The sequence below is a fragment of the Ascaphus truei genome, chromosome 14 (genome assembly GCF_040206685.1).
Source record: "Ascaphus truei isolate aAscTru1 chromosome 14, aAscTru1.hap1, whole genome shotgun sequence".
Taxonomy (NCBI): Eukaryota; Metazoa; Chordata; class Amphibia; order Anura; family Ascaphidae; genus Ascaphus; species Ascaphus truei.
Window position 1 is genome coordinate 12,516,032 of NC_134496.1, and position 26,091 is coordinate 12,542,122.

Consider the following 26,091-nt stretch of genomic DNA (forward strand, 5'->3'; position numbering starts at 1 on the left):
GGAGGGATAGACTCGTAGCTCCCTTCTGTCTGTGTCACTGTCACCCTGCGGGGGGAGGGACAGACTCATATCTCCCTTCAGTCTGTGTCACTGTGTCACCCTGCAAGGGGATGAACAGACTCATAGCTCCATTCTGTCTGTCACTGTGTCACCCTGTGGGGGGAGGGACAGACTCATAGCTCCCTTCTGTCTGTGTCACTGTGTCACCCTGTGGGGGGAGGGACAGACTCATAGCTCCCTTCTGTCTATGGCACTGTGTCACCCTGTGGGGGGAGGGAAAGACTCATAGCTCCCTTCTGTCTGTGTCACCCTGCGGGGGGAGGGACAGACTCATAGCTCCCTTCTGTCTGTTACTGTGTCCCCCTGCGGGGGGAGGGACAGACTCATAGCTCCCTTCTGTCTGTCACTGTGTTACCCTGCGGGGGGAGGGACAGACTCATAGCTCCCTTCTGTCTGTCACTGTGTCACCCTGCGGGGGGAGACAGGCTCCATGGTCCATATAACATCTCTTCTGTCTTTTTCTCCTCTTAGTAACTTTATTCCACTTATGAGAATTGTACAATCTGTGCGGCATAACAAGAGAAAGAACAGCTGTGTGCTAATGGAAGGCTGGCTTGTCCATTTCACCAGTAAGGACAGTATGGTAAGTAACGGTCAGTTATAGATTTCCCTTACCAATTACCCCATATAACCTCTGCCAATAATTCCAGCTATTACCCCATATAACCGCTCTCTATAACTCCTCCTATAACCCTATATAACCACTCCCTATAACTCCTCCTATTACCCCATATAACCGCTCCCTATAACTCCTATTACCCCATATAACCGCTCCCTAAAACTCCTCCTATTACCCCATATACCCCCTCCATATAACTCCTCCTATTACCCCATATAACCGCTCCCTAAAACTCCTCCTATTACCCCATATAACCACTCCTTATAACTCCTCCTATTACCCCATATACCCCCTCCCTATAACTCCTCCTATTACCCCATATAACCGCTCCCTATAACTCCTCCTATTACCCCATATAACCGCTCCCTAAAACTCCTCCTATTACCCCATATAACCACTCCTTATAACTCCTCCTATTACCCCATATACCCCCTCCCTATTACTCCTCCTATTACCCCATATAACCACTCCCTATAACTCCTCCTATTACCCCATATAACTGCTCCCTATAACTTTTCCTATTACCCCATATAACCGCTCCCTATAACTCCTCCTATTGCCCCATGTAACTGCTCCCTATAACTCCTCCTATTGCCCCATATAACCGCTCCCTATAACTCCTTTTATTGCCCCATATAACCGCACCCTATAACTCCTTTTATTGCCCCATATAACCGCACCCTATAACTCCTCCTTTTGCCCCATATAACCACTCCCTATAACTTCTCCTATTACCCCATTTAATCGCTCCCTATAACTCCTCCTATTACCCCATATAACTTTTCCCTTTAACTCCTCCTATTACCCCATATAACCGCTCCCTATAACTCCTCCTACTACCCCATATAACCGCTCCCTATAACTCCCCCTGTTACCCCATATAAACTTTCCCTTTAACTCCTCCTATTACCCCATATAACCGCTCCCTATAACTCCTCCTATTACCCTATATACCTCCTCCCTATAACTCCCCCTATTACCCCATATAAACTTTCCCTTTAACTCCTCCTATTACCCCATATAACCGCTCCCTATAACTCATCCTATTGCCCCATATAACCTCTCCCTATAACTCATCTTGAGTGAGGAAGGGGAGAGAGTGGGATTGAGAGAAGTTGGGGGGGGGGAAAGAGAGGGGGAGAGAGGGGGAGAGAGTACGAGAGGGGGAGAGAGTATGAGAGGGGGATAGAGGGAGAGAGTAAGAGCGGGGAGAGAGTAAGAGAGAGGAGAGGGAGAGAGTAAGAGAGGGAGAGAGAGTAAGAGAAGGGGATAAAATAAGAGGGGAAGAGAGAGGGGAAGAGAGGGAGAGAGAGTGAGAGGGGGGAGAGAGTAAGAGAGGGGGAGAAAGGGGAGAGAGAGTGAGATAGGGGTAAGGGGGAGAGTTTGAGAGTGGGAGAGAGGGGAAGAGTGAGAAAGGGGGAGAGAGTACGAGAGGGGAGAGTGTGAGAGAGGGGGAGTGAGTGAGAGAGGGGGAGAGAGGTGGAGAGAGTGAGAAAGGGGGAGAGAAGTGGAGAGAATGAGAAAGGGGGAGAGAGGGGGAGTGAGTGAGAGGGGAGTGAGTGAGAGAGGGGGAGTGAGTGAGAGAGGGGGAGTGAGTGAGAGAGGGAGAGAGAGTGAGGAGGAGATAGTAAGAGAGGGAGAGGGGAGAGATAGTACGAGGGGGTAGAGTAAGAGAGGGGGATAGAGTAAGAGGGGGAGAGAGAATGAGATAGGGGAAAGGGGGGGAGAGTGTGAGAGAGTACGAGAGGGGAAGAGAGTGTGAGAGAGGGGGAGTGAGTGAAAGAGGGGGAGTGAGTGAAAGAGGGGGAGTGAGTGAAAGAGGCGGAGAGAGGGGGAGAGTGTGAAAGAGAGGGGGAGAGTGTGAGAGAGAGGGGGAGAGTGAGAGAGAGGGGAGAGTGTGAGAGGGGAGAGTGTGAGAGAGGGGAGAGTGTGAGAGAGGGGGAGAATGTGAGAGAGGGGGAGAGTGTGAGAGAGGGGGAGAGTGTGAGAGAGTACGAGGGAGGGGGAGTATGAGGGGGGGGGAGAGGGAGAGAGAGGGGGAGAGGGAGAGAGAGGGGGAGAGAGTGAGCGTGGGGGAGAGAGTGAGCGTGGGGGTGAGAGGGGGAGATGGTGGAAAGAAATACTTGAGAAATATGCTAATTCAAATAATTTTAAGACAATTTGCATATTTCCCAGGTATCTCCGGTTTATACACAGGTATCTCTCCACGTGTTATATAAAGGAGTGTTTGGGGAGGTATATAAGTCACTGAATACACAGTGACATTCTTTGAAGATGCACATTAACATTAGGGTAGCATAATGCATGTCACGGAGCAGAAGTCTGGGTCACAATAGCAATAATAACACGTCCTTACATGCCGCTGACTGCTATACAGATAGAGGCCCTGCCCAGCAGAGCTTGCAATCTAAGGCCTCGGCCATGTTAACTGCTTGCTTGCTGAAGCGTGCTGACGCACGCTCCCGCTCAGCACTGACCCCCTACAGTCGCAATTAGAGCGGCTTTAGTAGGGGCTCGCCTGCGCTTCCACAAGCGCGCTGACGCGTAGGTCTTAGCAGATTTTAAAATTCCCCCGCTTGCCGGCGCGACAGGCCGGTCACGTGAGCGGTTCGCGCCCAATGAGGGCGAACCAGCTCCGTGACGCCCCCGGCCCGCCCCCTGACGGTGCGCAGGGCAAGCAACCGCAAGGCCAGGGAAAGCACCCACTTTCCCTGCGCCTCAGCGCGCCTCAGCATGCCAGCGGGGAGCCTGGACGAGGCCTTATGTGGGTTGCGATACAGTAAAATAAATGGGTTTGCCTTTGGAGCTGGCATTTGGGGTTCAGACCAGGGTGACCGCAGCCGTGTTCTTACCACTTGGACACCCCTTCATTACTACACCCCATTACTAGACAACTCGGCCTCAGCCCCGACCCACAAAACACAGTATAGGTTTTGATGACAAACCCTTTTCCCCGGGACTTATTAAAGATGGCCATCAATGTAATTTTCAGTCCCAATCTCTATGGCCTTGGAATGTGCGGGCAATCTTTGTTCAGCAAGGTCAGAGGTCCTAACCAGTGCTTTACAGGGGTTGCTTGTGTGGTATATTATGGGGTATTTGTTTTGGGGGGTTTCATAGTTAGGCTTTAAAGCTGCAGTTCAAGCTGCCATCTTTAAAAAAAAAATATATATATATATTTTCCCATTGAATATGTACATTAATACCATCTGCACACTGGCAAGTGATTGGCTAAGCTGCAGATCGATCCGTTCTCCTGTAATCGATCGCTTGCTCCGGGTTATTTAATTCAGTTCTTGCACAGCATTGTGGGCAATGTAGTCCCGGAATATGATTGACTGGGCAGTTACTAGATACAATTGGTACACTGCTAGAGAGAGGGCGGGGGTCAAGAACCAGAGCCTATCAGATGGAGAAGGGGCTGTCACTTTGGAAATGCTTCCTACATTAGAAACATTAAAAATGTCTTAAAAACATTGCATTTTATTTTAAAATGCTACAAGTATTTTTTCATAGCACAGAACTGATTTATTTTTTAAAAAAAACACACACATGTAGGATATTGCTAGGACTTTAAAGCCTAGGGTTGTAATCCATGTTTGAGTGTAATTGTAATTATTTGTGTAATTGTGATTATTTGTGTCTGTGTAATTGTGATTATTTTTATGTCTGTAATTGTGATTATTTGTGTGTGTGTGTGTAATTGTGTTTATTTGTGTGTCTGTGTAATTGTGATTATTTGTGTCTGTGTAATTGTGTGTGTGTGTGTGTGTGTGTGTGTGTGTGTGTGTGTGTGTGTGTGTGTGTGTGTGTGTGTGTGTGTGTGTGTGTGTGTGTGTGTGTGTGTGTGTGTGTGTTTGTGTTTATTTGTGTGTGTCTGTGTAATTCTGATTATTTGTGTATGTGTGTGTAATTGTGTTTATTTGAATCATGCAGAGGAAGAGACATTATTGGCAGCTGGACAGTAAATGCATCACCTTGTTCCATAACGATACTGGGGGCAAGTTTTATAAGGTGAGAACATTGCACCTTAACCCCTACACAACGCCTCCACCATGACCAACACCTTAACCCCTACACCATGCATCCTCGACACCTTAACCAGTGCACCACTCCTCCAGCAATACCAACACCGTAACCAGTACACCTTGTCTCCACCAACATCTACACCTTAACCAATACACCACGCCTCCACCAACACAACACCTTAACCACTACAGCACACCTCCACCAACGCCGACACCTTAACCACTACAGCACACCTCCACCAACACTTTAACCAATACACCACACCTCCACCAACACCGACACCTTAACCACTACACCACGCCTCCACCAACACTTTAACCACTACAGCACACCTCCACCAACACTGACACCTTAACCACTACAGCACACCTCCACCAATGCCGACACCTTAACCACTACAGCACACCTCCACCAATACTGACACGTTAACTACTACAGAACGCCTCCACCAACACCGACACCTTAACCACTACACCACATCTCCACCAAGGCCAACACCTTAACCACTACACCACACCTCCACCAACACCTTAACCAGGACACCCCGCCTCCACCAACACCTTAACCACTACACCACATCAACACCTTAACCACTACACCCACCTCCACCAACACCGCCAACTTAACCACTATGCCACGCCTCCACCAAGACCGACATTTTAACCCCTACACCACGTGTCCTCCTAGCCTGACACATTAACCACAACACCACAACTCCACTCAGCCTGACTCCTTAACCACTACCCCACACCTCCACCCAGCCCAACACCTTAACCACTACACCATGCCTCCACCGACACCTTAACCACTACACCACGGCTCCACCAAGACCAACATCTTAACCACTACACCACGCCTCCACCAAGATCGACATCTTAACCACTAAACCACGCCTCCACAAAGACTGACACCTTAACCACTACACCACGCCTCAACCAAGACTGACACCTTAACCACTACACCACACCTCCACCAACACTGACACTGTAACCACTATACCACGCCTCCACCAACACTGACACCTTAACCACTTTACCACACCTCCACCAAGACCGAGATCTTAACCCCTACACCACGCCTCCACCTAGCGACACCTTAACCACTACACCACACCTCCATCCAGCCCAGCACCTTAACCACTACACCATGCCTCCACCAACACCTTAACCACTGCACCACACCTCCACAAAGACCCACATCTTAACTACTACACCATGCCTCCACCTAGCCCAACACCTTACCCACAACACCACACCTCCATCCGGCCCAACACCTTAACCACTTCACCATGCCTCCACCAACACGACACCTTAACCACTACACCACGCTTCCACCAACACCTTAACCACTACACAACGCCTCCACCAACACCGACACCTTAACCACTACACCACACCGACACCATAACCACTGTACCACGCCTCCACCGACACCTTAACCACTACACCACGCCTCCACCAAAACTGACATTTTAACCCCCACATCACACCTCCACCTAGCTCGACACCTTAACTACAGCACCACAACTTCACCCAGCCTGACACCTTAACCACTACACCACGCCTCCACCAACACGACACTTTAACCAGTACACCACGCCTACACCAGCACGACACCTTAACCAATACACCACGCCTCCACCAACACAACACGTTAACCACTACACGCCTCCACCAACACTGACACCTTATCCACTAGACCACGCCTCCACCAACACGACCCCTTAACCACTACAGCACACCTCCACCGACACCTTAACCACTACAGCACACCTCCACCAACACCTTAACCAAAATACCACGCCTCCACCAACACCGACACCTTAACCACTACACCACGCCTCCACCAACACAAAACCTTAACCACTACACGCCTCCACCAACACCGACACCTTATCCACTAGACCACGCCTCCACCAACACGACACCTTAACCACTACAGCACACCTCCACCGACACCTTAACCACTACACCACACCTTCACCAACACCGACACCTTAACCACTATACCACGCCTCCACAGACACCTTAACCACTACACCACGCCTCCACCAACACTGACACCTTAACCACTTTACTACACCTCCACCAAGACCGAGATCTTAACCCCTACACCACGCCTCCACCTAGTGACACCTTAACCACTACACCACACCTCCATCCAGCCCAGCACCTTAACCACTACACCATGCCTCCACCAACACCTTAACCACTGCACCACACCTCCACAAAGACCCACATCTTAACTACTACACCATGCCTCCATCTAGCCCAACACCTTACCCACAACACCACACCTCCATCCGGCCCAACACCTTAACCACTTCACCATGCCTTCACCAACACGACACCTTAACCAGTACACCACGCTTCCACCAACACCTTAACCACTACACAACGCCTCCACCAACACCGACACCTTAACCACTACACCACACCGATACCTTAACCACTGTACCACGCCTCCACCGACACCTTAACCACTACACCATGCCTCCACACCACACCACACCTCCACCTAGCTCGACACCTTAACTACAGCACCACAACTTCACCCAGCCTGACACCTTAACCACTACACCACGCCTCCACCAACATGACACTTTAACCAGTACACCATGCCTCCACCAGCACGACACCTTAACCAATACACCACGCCTCCACCAACACAACACCTTAACCACTACACGCCTCCACCAACACCGACACCTTATCCACTAGACCACGCCTCCACCAACACGACACCTTAACCACTACAGCACACCTCCACCGACACCTTAACCACTACAGCACACCTCCACCAACGCCGACACTTTTACCACTACAGCACACCTCCACCAACACCTTAACCAAAATACCACGCCTCCACCAACACCGACACCTTAACCACTACACCACGCCTCCACCAACACCTTAACCACTACACCACACCTCCACCAACACTGACACCTTAACCAGGACACCACGCCTCCACCAACACCTTAACCACTACACCACACCAACACCTTAACCACTACACCCCACCTCCACCAACACCGACAACTTAACTACTATGCCACGCCTCCACCAAGACCGACATCTTAACCCCTACACCACGTCTCCACCGACACCTTAACCACTACACCACGCCTCCACCAACACTGACACCTTAACCACTTTACCACACCTCCACCAAGACCGAGATCTTAACCCCTACACCACGCCTCCACCTAGTGACACCTTAACCACTACACCACACCTCCATCCAGCCCAGCACCTTAACCACTACACCATGCCTCCACCAACACCTTAACCACTGCACCACACCTCCACAAAGACCCACATCTTAACTACTACACCATGCCTCCATCTAGCCCAACACCTTACCCACAACACCACACCTCCATCCGGCCCAACACCTTAACCACTTCACCATGCCTCCACCAACACGACACCTTAACCAGTACACCACGCTTCCACCAACACCTTAACCACTACACAACGCCTCCACCAACACCGACACCTTAACCACTACACCACACCGATACCTTAACCACTGTACCACGCCTCCACCGACACCTTAACCACTACACCACGCCTCCACCAAAACTGACATCTTAACCCCCACACCACACCTCCACCTAGCTCGACACCTTAACTACAGCACCACAACTTCACCCAGCCTGACACCTTAACCACTACACCACGCCTCCACCAACACGACACTTTAACCAGTACACCACGCCTCCACCAGCACGACACCTTAACCAATACACCACGCCTCCACCAACACAACACCTTAACCACTACACGCCTCCACCAACACCGACACCTTATCCACTAGACCACGCCTCCACCAACACGACACCATAACCACTACAGCACACCTCCACCGACACCTTAACCACTACAGCACACCTCCACCAACGCCGACACTTTTACCACTACAGCACACCTCCACCAACACCTTAACCAAAATACCACGCCTCCACCAACACCGACACCTTAACCACTACACCACGCCTCCACCAACACCTTAACCACTACAGCAGACATCCACCAACGCCGACACCTTAACCACTACACCACACCTCCACCAACACCGACACCTTAACCAGGACACCACGCCTCCACCAACACCTTAACCACTACACCACACCAACACCTTAACCACTACACCCCACCTCCACCGACAACTTAACTACTATGCCACGCCTCCACCAAGACCGACATCTTAACCCCTACACCACGTCTCCACCTAGCCTGACACCTTAACCACAACACCACAACTCCACCCAGTTTGACTCCTTAACCACTACCCACACCTCCACCCAGCCCAACACCTTAACCACTACACCATGCCTCCACCAACACCGACACCTTAACCACTACACCACATCTCCACCAAGACTGACACATTAACTTCTACACCACGCCTCCACCAACCCCGACACCTTTACCACTACACCACATCTGCACCAAGGCCGACACCTTAACCACTACACCACACCTCCACTAACACCGACACCTTAACCAGGACACCACGCCTCCACCAACACCAACACCTTAACCACTACACCACACCAACACCTTAACCACTACACCCCACCTCCACTAACACCGACAACTTAACTACTATGCCACGCCTCCACCAAGACCGACATCTTAACCCCTACACCACGTCTCCACCTAGCCTGACACCTTAACCACAACACCACAACTCCACCCAATCTGACTCCTTAACCACTACCCCACACCTCCACCCAGCCCAACACCTTAACCACTACACCATGACTTCACCAACACAGACACCTTAACCACTACACCACGCCTCCACCAAGATCGACATCTTAACCACTACACCATGCCTCCACCAACACCTTAACCACTGCACCACACCTCAACCAAGACCCACATCTTAACTACTACACCATGCCTCCATCTAGCCCAACACCTTACCCACAACACCCCACCTCCATCCGGCCCAACACCTTAACCACTTCACCATGCCTTCACCAACACGACACCTTAACCAGTACACCACGCTTCCACCAACACCTTAGCCACTACACCCCACCTTCACCAACACCGACACCTTAACCACTACATCATGCCTCCACCAACACCATAAATACTACACCACACCTCCACCAATACCGACATCTTAACTACTACACCACACCTCCACCCAGCCGGACTTCTTAACCACTGCACCACACCTCCTCCCAGTCGGACACCTTAACCACTATACCATGCCTCCACCAACACCGACATCTTAATCACTACACCGCACCTCCTCAAGACCAACATCTTAGCCACTATACCATGCCTCCACCTAGCCTGACACCTTAACCACTATACCACACCTCCACCAAGACTGACACCTTAACCACTACACAACGCCTCTACCAAGACTGACACCTTTACCATACACCACACCTCCACCAACACTGACACCTTAACCACTATACCACCAACACTTTAACCACTACACCACACCAACACCGACATCTTAACCCCTACACCATGCCTCCACCTAGCCCGACACCTTAACCACAACACCACAACTCCACCCAGCCTGACACTTTAACCACTACACCACACCTCCACCCAGCTCGACACCTTAACCACTACACCATGCCTCCACCAACACTGACACCTTAACCCCTACACCACATCTCCACCAAGACCGACATCTTAACCACTACACCACGCCTCCACCAAAACCGACATCTTAACCACTATACCACGCGTCCCCCTAGCGTGACACCTTAACCACAATACCACACCTCCACCCAGCCTGACACCTTAACCAGTATACCACGCCTCAACCAAGACTGACACCTTAACCACTATATTACACCTCCACCCAGATTGACACCTTAACCGCTATACTACACCTCAATTATGACCAACATCTTAACCACTAGGGCATGCCTCCACCCAGAGTGATACCTTAACCACTACACCACATCTCTTGCAGGAGTTGCCCCTGTCTGATATCCTACACATCGAAGTCTTTGATAGGAACGCCAACGGTCTCCGGACAGATGAAGAGACTCCCCACTGCTTTGAGCTGCTGACAGACACCTTGGTATACTATGTGGGTGAGAGGCGCCCCACCTCGGAGGCTGGGAAGACCCGGGCAGACTCAGGAGAGACGTGGTATAGGATGATCCGTCAATCCCTATGGCCTGGAATGAATGAGAATACCACGACCAAGTCTTCCACACAATCAAGCACTCCATGTAACATGTCAACCAGCTCCTCATTGTGGCCAATTGCAGGTAAGATCTCCACTACCTTCTCCTCCTGATTCATTCTGGCTAAAATGCCACTATCCCCTGATTGTGGGCACTTCAAGGTAAAATATCCACCATGCTTTAATCGTTCCCCATTATACTTATGTAAGATGTCCAAAATCTTACATACAGTATACCGCATTGGCCTCATCCTGGCCCATTCCAGGTAAAATCTAAACCATCTCTTAATCCTGGCCCATTCCAGGTAAAATCTACACCATCTCTTAATCCTGGCCCATTCCAGGTAAAATCTACACCATCTCTTAATCCTGGCCCATTCCAGGTAAAATCTGCACCATCTCTTAATCATGGCCCATTCCAGGTAAGATCTACACCATCTCTTAATCCTGACCCATTCCAGGTAAAATCTACACCATCTCTTAATCCTGACCCATTCCAGGTAAAATCTACACCATCTCTTAATCCTGGCCCATTCCAGCTACTATATACCATTATACCTTCTTTATATATTTCATTCTCTTCACCTATATTTTGGGGGGCAGATACTTATATTTGGATCAAAGTTAGGGGGCAGGTGCATGGTGTGGATTGTATTTATGGGGCTGGCACTTACATTTGTTTTGAAATGATGTGTCCGATACCTCAATGTGTGTAACAATGATGGGGCAGATACTTACAGTTGGATACAAATGAGTGTTATTTGACGCTGCAGTGGGAAGGCGAGGCGGCAGCAGTTAAGGAACTTCTCATCATGCCCAATATACCCGCGTGCGCAGCCTCTTTGTATGTGAGCGGAAACTTTTGCCGCCCCCAAATGTTGCCGCCCTAGGCCTGGACCTAATGGGAAATCCGCCGCTGCCTATATAAAGATGGCTTGTTGAGGGATCTAGTTCTGTGAATTCGGCCCAGTTCCACAGAGGTCCGGTAACTCGGGGCTAATAACGGGATGTTATCACAATCGGTAATGGACGTTATTTTTCCTGAGGTTAGCGCAAATCCACCAAGCTAATTATATACAAAGAAACAGCCGTTGTACATCTCATTAGTAAAGGCTTGGCGTCATATTAACTTAGCACTGTGTTTTATTAGCTTCAAATACCATGACTCGCATTGAGTATCTCTTACCCAGAGGCAGCCTTATCCCATCCTGAATAATAGATTTGCTGGAGAGGAGAGATAGAGGGGAGAGAGAAAGAGGAGAGGGAGAGGAGAGGAGAGGGAGGGAGAGAGGAGACAGGTAGAGAGGGAGAAGAGTGTATCCCCATCTCATCTGGGGTATCCCAATCTCACCCGGGGTAATCCCCATCTCACCCAGTTGCAGCCCCATCTCACCCGGAAGATAACTATCTCACCCATGATATCCCCATCTCACCCGGGGTATCCCAATCTCACCTGGGGTATCCCCATTTTACCCAGGGTTTCCCCATCTCACCCGGGGTAATCCCTATCTCACTCGGGGTAATCCCCATCTCACCCGGGGTAATCCCCATCTCACCCGGGGTAATCCCCATCTCACTCGGGGTAATCCCCATCTCACCCGGGGTATCCCTATCTCACCCGGGGTAATCCCCATCTCACCCGGGGTAATCCCCATCTCACTCGGGGTATCCGCAGGCTCTTTCTGTCTGTGCTACATAATATCAGACGTTTCACAAATTATATTTATGGAAAGTTTGGGATTTCCAAAGCCGCATACAGTACTTGCATACTTACAAATACGGCATTATATAAATTCCGGGGGGTTATGTAGCTGAAAATAGGGGTTTGCTAGGGTGGATTGCTTATTTATTTACTATTATGAGAAAGATACTTAGTTATGTTGAACTATGGGGAAGATGTTTACATTTGTAATAATATGGGCCAGATATGTAAATATGTGTTAAAATTATGCACATATACTGTACTTAATTTCCAATATTTTTAAATAATTTAATTTGCAGGTTCCTATTGCAATATTTAGGTTTACGATGTTATTCTTTCTCTCTAGGAACAGACCTTGAACCCCAGCAGAATTTGGTAAGTGTTATATATGTTAACTCACAAATATCCTTTCAATTGTTAGCACTTATTGGCGTCAGTCTCAATCGTTTGGAAGAGTCTCTGGAAGGCAGTATGACTAATTGGAAGGCAGTCTCACTCATTGACAGACAGTCTCATTCATTAGAATGTAAACTCACTCATTGGAAGAATCTCTTGTTGAAAGGTTGTCTTACTTATTAGAAGGCAGTCTCACTCATTAGAAGGCAGTCACACTCATTGGAAGGCAGTCTCGCTCATTGGAAGGCAGTCTCGCTGATTGGAAGGCAGTCTCACTGATTGGAAGGCAGTTTCACTCATTGGAAGGCAGTCTCGCTCATTGGAAGGCAGTCTCACTCATTGGAAGACAGTCTCACTCATTGGAAGGCAGTCTCACTGATTGGAAGGCAGTCTCGCTCATTGAAAGGCAGTCTCACTCATTGGAAGGCAGTCTCACTCATTGGAAGGCAGTCTCGCTCATTGGAAAGCAGTCTCACTCTTTGGAAGGCAGTCTCGCTCATTGGAAGGCAGTCTCGCTCATTGGAAGGCAGTCTCGCTCATTGGAAGGCAGTCTCGCTCATTGGAAGGCAGTCTCGCTCATTGGAAGGCAGTCTCACTGATTTGGAAGGCAGTCTCGCTCATTGGAAGGCAGTCTGCCTTCGCTCATTGGAAGGCAGTCTCACTGATTGGAAGGTAGTCTCACTGATTGGAAGGCAGTCTCGCTCATTGGATGGCAGTCTCACTCATTGGAGGGCAGTCTCACTCATTGGAAGGCAGTCTCACTGATTGGAAGGCAGTCCTCACTCATTGGATGGCAGTCTCACTCATTAGAAGGCAGTCTCACTGATTGGAAGGCAGTTTCACTGATTGGAAGGCAGTCCTCACTCATTACAAGGCAGTCTCACTCATTACAAGGCAGTCTCACTCATTGGAAGGCAGTCTCACTCATTGGAAGGCAGTCTCACTAATTGGAAGGCAGTCTCACTCATTGGAAGGCAGTCTCACTCATTGGAAGGCAGTCTCACTCATTACAAGGCAGTCTCACTCATTACAAGGCAGTCTCACTCATTGGAAGGCAGTCTCACTCATTGGAAGGCAGTCTCACTCATTGGAAGGCAGTTTTACTCATTGGAAGGCAGTCTTACTCATTGGAAAGCAGTCTCACTCATTGGAAGGCAGTCTCACTCATTGGAAGGCAGTCTCACTCATTGGAAGGCAGTCTCACTCATTGGAAGGCCGTCTCATTCATTGGAAGGCAGTCTCACTCCTTGGAAAGCAGTCTCACTCATTGGATGGCCGTCTCACTCATTGGACGGCCGTCTCACTCATTGGACGGCCGTCTCATTCATTGGACGGCCGTCTCATTCATTGGAAGGCAGTCTCACTCATTGGAAGGCAGTCTCACTCATTGGAAGGCAGTCTTATTCATTGAAATGTTGTCTTACTCATTAGAAGATAATCTCACTCATTGGAAGGCAGCCCCATTTACATGATTAGACTCACTCATTAACAGACAAGCTCAGTCATCGGATGACAGACTCACTCATTACAAAGGCAGTCTCATTCATTAGAAGACAGTATCACTCAATGGGAGACAGCCCCAATAATTTTAAGAAAAAATTCATGGAATGACACTAATTACATATTTGTCTTCTCGTAGGACATTAGCCACATGTATCAGATCTTCCCAGATGATGTCCTAGGATCAGGACAGTTTGGGATCGTCTATGGAGGTGGGACATTATATTGTATTTCAGGGTCTTTTGGGAGGAGTTACAGAGAACAGTTAGTAGAGCAAGTATGAGAGGAGTTATTGGGAGCGGTTATATGAGGAGTTATAGGAAACGGTTATAGGAGCATTTACACTACCGACACACTTTATTGAAGTGTGGTCGGTACCGCAAGCCGGGAAATCTCCCGGCTTGCTAGTGGCCGCCCCTCGGCGTGCCGCGCGTCATAGACGCGCGGTCACGCGTCATCGGGAGCGTGCGCCCGCTGCACGCGTGTCCAGGGGCTCCCCGAGGGAGCCCTGGTGTCCCGCGATCGCGGGACAGCGGCAGGGGGTTCCGGGGGACCCGGCGGACCCGGCAGCGGTAGGGAGAGCGCCCCGATCGGAGGGCGCTCTTCCGCTGCTTCGGCGTGCGCCCGTCACACTCGGGCGCGCGCCAGGCTACTGCTGCGGCACAGAACGGGCAAATGCTCGAATAAACTGTGCCGCAGCAGTATAAGAGCAGTTAAGGGAGAAGTTATAGGCAGGGCCGTCTTAACGTATGGGCACGCTGGGCAGTTGCCCGGGCGCCCCACAGCATAGGGGGGCCCCACACGCCCGGCCCATGCGTGCCCACCAATGCTCTCCCCCCGCCCGGCACCCCGGCTTGCTCTCCCCTCACCCGGCACCCCGGCTCCGCTCGCTCTCCCCCCGCCCTGCACCCCGGCTCCGCTCGCTCTCCCCCCGCCCGGCACCCCGGCTCCGCTCGCTCTCCCCCACCCGGAAGTGGAACCCCGGCTCAGCTCGCTCTCCGCCCGCCCGGCACCCGGCTCAGCTCGCTCTCCGCCCGCCCGGCACCCCGTTTCCGGTCACTCTCCGCCCGGCACCCAGCTCGCATCACATCCGCTCGCAGCCTAGCAGTGCAGCACTTCCGGTGCCTGCTACTGCTAGTGAGCGCGTGGCAGGCTGGGAGCGACAGTGTAGGCCGGGCCCCGTGCACTGCTTTGCCCGGGGGCCCCTAATGTTGTTAAGATGGCCCTGGTTATAGGGAGAGGTTATAGGAGGCGTTAGGGGATAAGTTATAGGGAATGATTATAGGAGCAGTTAGGGGACAAGTTATATGGAGCGGTTACAGGAGGCATTAGGGGATAAGTTATAGGGAATGATTATAGGAGCAGTTAGGAGAGGAGTTACAGGAGGAGATATAGGGAGCGGTTATAGGAGGCGTTAGGGGAGAAGTTTATAGGGAATGATTATAGGGGCAATTAGGGGACAAGTTATATGGAGCGGTTACAGGAGACATTAGGGGAGAAGTTTTAGGGAATGATTATAGGAGCAGTTAGGAGAGGAGTTACAGGAGGAGATATAGGGAGCGGTTATAGGAGTAGTTAGGGGAGAAGTTATAGGGAGCGGTTATAAGAGCAGTTAGGGGACGGGTTATAGGGAGCGGTTATAAGAGCAGTTAGGGGAGAAGTTATAGGGAGCGGTTATAAGAGCAGTTAGGGGAGGGGTTATAGGAGCAGTTAGGGGAGGAGTTATAGGGAGCGGTTACAGGAAGAGTTAAGGGAGGAGTTATAGGGAGCGGTTATAGGATGAGTTAGGGGAGGAGTTATAGGGAGCGGTTATAGGACATTAGGGGAGGAGTTATAGGGAGCGATTATAGGAGCAGTTAGGGGAGGAGTTATAAGGAGCGGTTATAGGAGGAGTTATAAGGAGCGGTTATAGGAGCAGTTAGGGGAGGAGTTGCAGGGAGTGGTTATAGGAGCAGTTAGGGGAGGAGTTATAGGGAGCGATTATAGGAGCAGTTAGGGGAGGAGTTATAGGGAGCAGTTAGGGGAGCAGTTATAGGGAGCGGTTATAGGAGCAGTTAGGGGAGGAGTTATAAGGAGCGGTTATAGGATCAGTTAGGGGAGGAGTTATGGGGAGCAGTTATAGGATCATTTGTGGGAGAAGTTATAGGGTGCGGTTATAAGAGCAGTTAGCGGAAACGTTATAGGGAGCGGTTATAAGAGCAGTTAGGGGAGGAGTTATAGGGAGCGTGTTGCAGGGTACATGCAACCACACATGCGGGTTCTCATGATAAGGCTTATTTTTTGAGCCTTAAAAAATACAGCACACAAAAAACAAAACAGCTTCTTTTCAGCATACAAAAAACAAAACAGCTTCTCTTCAGCATGCAGGACAGAGACAGTTCATCAAACATGTACTTTGAAAACAGACCTTATAGCAGTAATCTTACTTCAGCATTTCAGTCCTATCTCTTGACCAGCTAGCCTCCATGTGTGTACAGCCTGGGGGTTTTAAAACACCTTGATTATGCAGCTGGGACCACTCTAAGGCTAAGGCCCCGCTCCCAGAGTCAGCGCACCCGCACTGCAGACAGGCGGTGCGCTGAGATACACAGACCGCGATATGCGGTCTGTAGGGAGCGGGAGCCGGAGCGGGAGGTGGGCGGGAGTGGGAGGATTGACAGGGAGGGGGGGCGTGGCTCGAGCGGAGGGACCCGCTACTCTCCCCCCCCCTCCCTCCACGGACTCGGGCTGGAGCTGCTGAGGGTAACTTTAAACACACACACGCACACAGGCAGGCAGGCACTCACGCACTCATACACACACACACAGACAGAGGCAGGCACGCACGCACTCGGGCACACACATACACACACAGGCAGGCACGCACGCACTCAGACACACACACAGACAGGCACTCACCTGCTTTCACTCCACACTCCTCCCCGCTCCCCGAAGCCTCTCCTCCTCCCGAAGCCTCCCCTCCCCATTGGCTCACAGCCACACCACGTGACGCGTCAACGCTAGGAAACACCATTCTCTTGTGTCTCCTAGCGGCTGACGCGCCACAGCGTGTAGTCAGCTGTGCCGCCAGGGGGGACCGGGACCGGCTCTCGAGGATTCCCCTGCTGGTGGGGAACTCGCGACATGGCCGCCTGCGCCAACGAGCGCAGCGGGACCGAGGCCTAATTGTCAGGAGCTTCCCAGCTGAAAATTAACCTCGTCACTGCTGCACTGCATACCTACACATACGTCTGCCAGGCATATAGCTGATGACGTTCATTCATCCTGTCACAGAGTGGTTATAGGAGCAGTTAGGGGAGGAGTTATAGGGAGCGGTTACAGGAAGAGTTAGGGGAGGAGTTATAGAGAGCGGTTATAGGAGGAGTTATAGGGAGAGGTTATAGGAGGAGTTCAGTGAGGAGTTATAGAGAGCGGTTATAGGAGGAGTTCAGTGAGGAGATATAGGGAGCGGTTATAGCAGGAGTTGAGGGAGGAGTTATAGGGAGCGGTTTGTAGCAGGAGTTAAGGGAGGAGTTATAGGGAGCGGTTTGTAGCAGGAGTTGAGGGAGGAGTTATAGGGAGCGGTTACAGGAAGAGTTAGGGGAGGAGTTATAGGGAGCGGTTATATTATACACATCCTGAGATTTAAATTATTCCTTCAATATTCCTAAATATCATATTCTAAAATTGTTGTTATTTGATTAAACATTTTGAAAATTAAAAAAATAAGAATATTTTCAGAAACGATGTCATTTTATTTCCGAATTTCTCGTTACAGGAAAACACAGAAAAACTGGAAGAGATGTTGCAATAAAAATTATTGATAAACTCAGATTTCCCAGCAGGCAGGAGAGTCAGCTGAGGAATGAGGTGGCCATCTTACAGGTAACTTACAGCATAACGCATATAAATACTCAGCATTGTCATACAGAGCAGCATGTTCATAATCAGTTTATAGAGTTACTCATTATACAGTGCAGTGTGTTCATTAAAAGTCTATAGAGATACTCAGCATCATTATACAGTGCAGCGTGTTCCATATCAGTCTATAGAGATACTCAGCATCATTATACAGTGCAGCACGTTCATTAAAAGTCTATAGAGATACTCAGCATCATTATACAGGGCAGCGGGTTCATTAAAAGTCAATAGAGACACTCAGCATCATTATACAGAGGCAGCGTGTTCATTATCAGTCTATGGAGATACTCAGCATCATTATACAGCACAGCGTATTCATAGTATTGGTCCCTTTTCCTCAGAACCTGCGCTTCCATGGGGTAGTGGACCTTGAGGCCATGTGTGAGACTCCGGAGCGGATTTTCGTGGTGATGGAGAAGCTTCATGGTGACATGTTGGAAATGATCCTCTCCAGTGAGAAGGGAAGACTCCCAGAGAGGACCACCAGGTTCCTCATCACACAGGCAGGTGGTGTCGTGGTGAAAGTGCCAGTCTGGATGGAAATGTGATATAGTGGTTAAAGTGCTAGTCTGGGTGGAGTTGTGGTATAATGGTTAAGTTGTAGGTTTGGCTGCAGGCGTAGTGTTGTGGTTAAGATGTCAGTCTGGATGGAGGTGTGGTGTAATGGTTACGTTGTCAGTCTTGGATGGGGGTGCAGTGTAATGGTTACGGTGTCAGTATGGATGGAGGTGCAGTATAGTGGTTAAGATGTCAGTCTGGGTGGAGGTGCGGTGTTGGGGTTACCGTGTCAGTCTGGGTGGAGGTGCAATGTAGTGGTTACAGTGTCAGTCTGGGTGGAGGTGCGGTGTAGTGGTTATGGTGTCAGTCTGCATGGAGGTGCAGTGTAATGGTTATGGTGTCAGTCTGGATAGCGGTGTGGTGTAGTAGTTATGGTGTCAGTCTGGGTGAAGGTCTTATGTAGTGGTTGCGGTGTCAGTCTGGTGGAGATGTGGATTAGTGGTTACGGTGTCAGTCTGGGTGGAGGTGTGGAGTAGTGGTTACGGTGTCAGTCTGGGTGGAGTTGTGGAGTAGTGGTTTACGGTGTCAGTCTGGGTGGAGGTGTGGAGTAGTGGTTACTGTGTCAGTTTGCGTGGAGGTTGCAGTCACTGGATGACGGTCTCTTTCATTAGAAGACGGTCTCATTCATTAGAAATAGTTTTTTTCACCTGTTTTCTGGATAATATAATCGACTTCCTACACTATGAGAGCTTGTGTGCTTTTCTTTTTGATTGTGATCTTCAATGTATAAGATGACGTTCCCTTCCTGAAGATCTGTGACCCTCAAGATTAAACCGACTTCCCCTGAGGAACTTTAACACAGAACACAGTCTTCCTCATTAGAAGGCAGTCTCAATCAATGGAAGACAGTCTAACTTGATGGGAGACAAGCACACTCATTAGACGTTTCACTAGGCCCACAATGTATGGTCTCAGGTATTGATCCAAACACGTTCCATTCTACTGGTGTCTTCTTTAGATCTTGACTGCTCTGCGGAATCTTCACTCCAGGAACATCGTGCACTGTGACCTCAAACCAGAGAACGTTCTCCTTTCCTCAGAAGACCCGTTCCCACAGGTAAGGAGGGAAACAAAGTGACCACATCTCACCAACATGTTGCTCCTCTCTGCCTCATTCATGCCATCTCTCTTTCTCGCTCTCTTTTTCTTCTCATTATTGTATGCATTCTCCCCCTCTTTCCTTCATTTTCAATGTCCCTCTTTCTGTCTCCCTCACTCTCTATCTCTCATTCTTATTCTCTCTTTCTTTCTTTATGTTCTTTTTTCTGTTTGATTCTTATAATCCCTTGTTTGTTCTTTCTTTCTTCCTACCTATTTATTTCTCTCCGCCGTTCCATAAACCTTCCCTCTCTGTCCCATTCTTATATTCTGTCTCTATGTCACGGGGAGCAACTCCAGGCTGGAGTCATGTGCCTGGGACCAGCGACCAGGCAGCAGCGATGGTCAGGCAACAAGCAGAGGTCAGGGCAGCTGGCAAGCAGGTAGCAATGGTCAGCAGACAGGCAGTGGTCAGGGCAGGCAGCGATGGTAAGCAGAGGGCAGAGGTCAGGGCAGCCAGCGAGCAGGTAGCGATGGTCAGCAGAGGGCAGAGTTCAGGGCAGCCGGAAAGCAGGTAGCGATGGTCAGCAGACAGGCAGAGGTTAGGTCAGCCGGAGAGCGGGCAGCGATGGTCAGCAGGCAGGCAGAGGTCAGGGCAGCTGGAAAGCAGGCAGCGATGGTCAGCAGGCAGGCAGAGGTCAGGGCAGCTGGAAAGCAGGTAGCAATGGTCAGCAGGCAGGCAGGTCAGGGCAGCCATAGAGCAGGCAGCGGTGGTCAGCAGGCAGGCAGAGGTTGTGGCAGCGGAGAGCAGGTAGCGATGGTCATCAGAGGGCAGAGGTCGTGGCAGCCGGAGAGCAGGCAGCGACGGTCAGCAGACAGGCAGAGGTCAGAAAGGGTCTGGTACATAGAGCGAGATACATATGAAGAGGCAGCGAGTTTGATCACTGGAAGCAGGTAGTTGAAGTCATAGACCATGCCCCACTGGATAGGCCTGCAATGTGTTAGAAGAGGTAGGATAGGCCTGCAATGTGTTAGAAGAGGTAGGATAGATCTGCAATGTGTTAAGAGAGGTAGGATAGGCCTGCAATGTGTTAGGAGAGGTAGGATAGGCCTGCAATGTGTTAGAAGAGGTAGGATAGGCCTGCAGTGTGTTAGGAGAGGTAGGAGAGGCCTGCAATGTGTTAGGAGAGGTAGGATAGGCCTGCAATGTGTTAGAAGAGGTAGGATAGGCCTGCAATGTGTTAGGAGAGGTAGGATAGGCCTGCAATGTGTTAGAAGGGGTAGGATAGGCCTGCAATGTGTTAGGAGAGGTAGGATAGGCCTGCAATGTGTTAGGAGAGGTAGGATAGGCCTGCAATGTGTTAGAAGAGGTAGGATAGGCCTGCAATGTGTTAGAAGAGGTAGGATAGGCCTGCAATGTGTTAGAAGCAGTAGGATAGGCCTGCAATGTGTTAGGAGAGGTAGGATAGGCCTGCAATGTGTTAGAAGAGATAGGATAGGCCTGCAATGTGTTAGGAGAGGTCAGATAGGCCTGCTATGTGTTAGAAGAGGTAGGATAGGCCTGCAATGTGTTAGGAGAGGTAGGATAGGCCTGCAATGTGTTAGGAGAGGTAGAATAGGCCTGCAATGTGTTAGGAGAGGTAGGATAGGCCTGCAATGTGTTAGGATAAGTACGATAGGCCTGCAATGTGTTAGAAGAGAGGTAGGATAGGCCTGCAATGTGTTAGGAGAGGTAGGATAGGCCTGCAATGTGTTAGAAGAGGTAGGATAGGCCTGCAATGTGTTAGGAGAGGTAGGATAGGCCTGCAATGTGTTAGGAGAGGTAGGATAGGCCTGCAGTGTGTTAGAAGAGGTAGGATAGGCCTGCAATGTGTTAGAAAAGGCCCTGCCCCCAGGAGCTTACACTCTATAGGCAGGGTTAGTTGACATTGGGTACAGGGGATGAGAGGACTGGTTACTATCCGAAGCAATAGAGCAGTGGTAACATTACCAAACAGCAGCACACGGCGACAACCTTTGATTGCCCTTCGGCTAACTCCTTTGGGGCGACTCAGAGATTCTTTGTGGAAATGAGGAAAGTAGCATGGCAACATATACAGTACCTCAGTCACACATGCACGAGGAGGGGCTGATGGACTTAGTAGTCTTTGAAGTGGCTCTTGTCGTCGTGCTGTTAATTCCTTCCACGCTGGCTTGGTGGACAGGGGCAGTGAGAGCATATTGGGGAGCGTCTCTTCTTAGGGAGACACCTTTGGGGCGATTCGAGTGTTATGTCTCAGAGATTGTTTGTGGAAATAAAAAGCAGTCCCAGTGGCAGACTGGGCGAACTCCAGGCTGGGAGCGAGAGAGACCCAACAGGGGCCCTCCAGGCACTCTCTCATTCTATCTCTCTCCCCCCTCTCTCTCCCACCCTCTCTCTCCCACTCTCTCTTTCCCCTCTCTTTCCTCTCTCTTCCCCCATCTCCCCTCTCTCTTCTTCCCCTCTCTCTTCCCCCTCTCTCTTCCTCACTCTCTCTTCCCCTTCTCTCTCTCCCCCCTCTCTTCCCCCTCTCTCTTCCCCTTCTCTCTCTCACCCCTCTCTTTTCCCTCACCGCTCTCTTCACCCCTCCCTCTTCCCCCATCTCTCCCCCCCTCTTTCCACAATCCAGCCAATTTGTGCGCTGAGTTACCCACAACCCTCTTTCAGGTCAAGCTCTGCGACTTTGGCTTTGCCCGTATCATCGGCGAGAAGTCTTTCCGCCGGTCAGTTGTGGGAACTCCTGCTTACCTGGCCCCCGAGGTCCTGCGCAACCGCGGCTACAACCGCTCCCTGGACATGTGGTCCGTCGGTGTGATCATCTATGTCAGCCTCAGCGGCACGTTCCCATTCAATGAGGATGAAGACATCAATGACCAGATTCAGAATGCGGCCTTTATGTATCCAAAGAACCCCTGGAACGAGATTTCAGACGAGGGTGAGGTCATAGTGTCACTGTGTCACCCTGCGCTGGGAGGGACGGACTCATAGCTCCCTTCTGTCTGTGTCACTGTGTCACCCTGCGGGGGGAGGGACGGACTCATAGCTCCAATCTGTATGTGTCACCCGGCAGGGGGAGGGACAGACTCATAGATCCCTTCTGTCTGTGTCACTGTGTCACCCTGCGGGGGGAGGGACAGACTCATAGCTCCCTTCTGTCTTGTGTCACCCTGCGGGTGGAGGGACAGACTCTTAGCTCCCTTCTGTCTGTGTCACCCTGTGGGGGGAGGGACTGACTCATAGCTCCCTTCTGTCTGTATCACTGTGTCACCCTGCGGGGGGAGGGACAGACTCATAACTCCCTTCTGTCTGTGTCACCCTAGGGGGGGAGGGACAGACTCATAGCTCCCTTCTGTCTGTTTCACTGTGTCACCCTGCTGGGGGAGGGACAGACTCTTAGCTCCCTTCTGTCTGTGTCACCCTGCGGGGGGAGGGACAGCCTAATATCTTCCTTCAGTCTGTGTCACTGTGTCACCCTGCGGGGGGGGGGAGAGACAGATTCATAGCTCCCTTCTGTCTGTGTCACTGTGTCACCCTGCTGGGGGAGGGACAGACTCATAGCTCCCTTCTGTCTGTGTCACTGTGTCACCCTGCGGGGGGAGGGACAGACTCATAGCTCCCTTCTGTCTGTGTCACTGTGTCACCCTGCGGGGGAAGCGACAGACTCATAGCTCCCTTCTGTCTGTGTCACTGTGTCACCCTGCGGGGGGAGGGACAGACTCATAGCTCCCTTCTGTCTGTGTCACTGTGTCACCCTGCGGGGGGAGGGACAGACTCATAGCTCCCTTCTGTCTGTGTCACTGTGTCACCCTGCGGGGGAAGCGACAGACTCATAGCTCCCTTCTGTCTGTGTAACTGTATAGTGGAGGCAGGGACAGACTCTCTAGTTTGGCCTTTTTGCTACCAGAAGAACTGTAGACACATCTAGCAGTGAATGTTGTTAACATGGTTAGAATCAAAGATGGTCACCATCACACTAAGGATAACCTGTGCTTCCTTCCTGCAGCCATTGATCTTATCAACAGTTTACTGCAAGTGAAGATGAGAAAGAGATTCAGTGTGGACAAAGCTCTGAGCCATCCCTGGATGCAGGTACCTGTCTGAATCACTGTCACCCTGTGGTGGGAGAGACAGAACTGTCTGATCCTGCCCCTGATACTCTGCAGTCAGGAGGTCACCCTACATTAGATATAAACCCAGGACTGTCTGATCCTGCCCCTGATACTCTGCAGTCAGGGGGTCACCCTACATTAGATATAAACCCAGGACTGTCTGATCCTGCCCCTGATACTTTGCAGTCAGGGGGTCACCCTACATTAGATATAAACCCAGGACTGTCTGATCCTGCCCCTGATACTCTGCATTCAGGAGGTCACCCTACATTAGATATAAACCCAGGACTGTCTGATCCTGCCCCTGATACTCTGCAGTCAGGAAGTCACCCTACATTAGATATAAACCCAGGACTGTCTGAGCCTGTCCCTGATAAGTTGCAGTCAGGTGGTCACCAAGCATTAGATATAAACAAGGACTGTCTGATCGTGTTCCTGCTAATCGGCAGTTGTGAGGTCACCCTACATTAGATATAAACCCAGGACTGTCTGATCCCGTCCCTGCTAATCTGTAGTCAGGCGGTCTGTGTCTTTAGGTCACATTATATATATATATATATATATATATATATATATATATATACACATATACATATCACCAGGACAATTCAAGTCTCCAAAGTTCTTCTATTGAATGGACTTTTTTCTCCCCTCCCCCTCCATCCTGATGTAGGACTTCCAAACTTGGTTGGACCTTCGGGAGTTAGAGACCAGAGTTGGCGAGAGATACATCACCCACGAGAGCGATGATGCCCGTTGGCAGAGATACGCCGAGGAATGCGGCATTGTGTACCCGCAACATTTTGTCATGGGACCCCAGTTTGACGAAACTGAGGAGGAAGAAGACCAGGAGTGAACGAACGTCCACATTGGAGATCACCTCTCTGGAGGCCACTCCTTGGTCAAGCTCAAGACAAACAACAAAGAGACAATATATTATAATTCAGGAGCACGCCAGAAAAGGTTGGATAACCCTTCACTAAGTCAAGTAAATGGGCCAACATTTCCACATCATTTGGGATCTTCATGAGGACCCCGTTTCAATTCCGTTGAGTGCCCTAGAATTACAATGTTCTTTACCTTAATTAAAGCTGAGCCATAATAGGAAGGAAAGATATGTGTCCCTAATGTCTGTATTAAAAGAGGTGAGATGTACAGTATGTGTCCCTGATGTCTGTGTATTAGGAGGTGGTGAGAGGTATGTGTCCCTATTGTCTGTATTTGAAGGGGTAAGATGTCTCTGCCCCTGATTTCTATGTACAGTATTAGGAGGAGGTGATAGGTGTGTGTCCCTTATGTCACTTTGCTGTTTAATAAATCATATCTGTACACTGTATCTGTATACATATATAATGCTTTATAGGATCATTATAATTAAAGGTTATTGGCATAATTATCTTTATTGTATATTTTCTAACAAAATTCCGCCGTTCAAATGACAGAGAAAAAGTCCCTTGTTACACGCACTCATAACCCATTGAGTTATAAATGTGTTAACATAACCTTTCATTCTTAATACTTCAGATCTTGGCCAGAGATAGATAATGTTGGAATGCGGGGGGGGGAGGGGGAGATACAAATGTTCCTGTTCAGTTGGGGAGGACACAACATTATTGACTCGGTGATTTCACAGTGTGTGTATACCAGTGTACTCAACGTGTTTATTAGAACCATGGAAACAGCTATATTGTGTCAGTTGGACGCCTAAACCTCTTGGTTCTCTTAAATACTGCTTTACTACATATAGTAAGTAAAGAACAACAGGGGGCACTACAGGCAAAAAAACAAATCATACCAGAAAAAGCCTAATATATAATAAGGGGTGCACCATGGAAGACAATAACAGATAGAACAAAGAAAGGGTGTATCCCTAAAGGGGGTGTAGAATTCTTCAAAAAATAGGGCACACTTTGGGTATATGTAAATATAACAACCATTTCTATCATTACAGATAAGAAACGTACACCGTTAAAAACACTCA

The 26,091-nt window shown here is 50.0% G+C and overlaps 1 protein-coding gene across 5 annotated transcripts in view; it reads left to right on the forward strand.

Annotated features, from left to right (window-relative positions):
- The window catches only part of LOC142465612 (serine/threonine-protein kinase D3-like), a 79,546-nt gene extending 54,040 nt beyond the window's left edge, over nt 1-25,506 (forward strand). For all 5 annotated transcript variants that reach the window (XM_075569713.1, XM_075569709.1, XM_075569711.1 and 2 more), the window contains exons 9-19: nt 532-643; nt 4,616-4,693; nt 10,670-10,973; nt 12,937-12,965; nt 14,626-14,698; nt 18,244-18,350; nt 18,728-18,889; nt 19,903-20,001; nt 22,669-22,936; nt 24,005-24,090; nt 24,784-25,506. In XM_075569713.1, the coding sequence (XP_075425828.1) occupies nt 532-643; nt 4,616-4,693; nt 10,670-10,973; nt 12,937-12,965; nt 14,626-14,698; nt 18,244-18,350; nt 18,728-18,889; nt 19,903-20,001; nt 22,669-22,936; nt 24,005-24,090; nt 24,784-24,966 (1,501 nt within the window). In that variant the 3' untranslated portion in view covers nt 24,967-25,506. The remainder of the gene's footprint in view (nt 1-531; nt 644-4,615; nt 4,694-10,669; nt 10,974-12,936; nt 12,966-14,625; nt 14,699-18,243; nt 18,351-18,727; nt 18,890-19,902; nt 20,002-22,668; nt 22,937-24,004; nt 24,091-24,783) is intronic.
- Nucleotides 25,507-26,091: the final 585 nt, after the last annotated feature.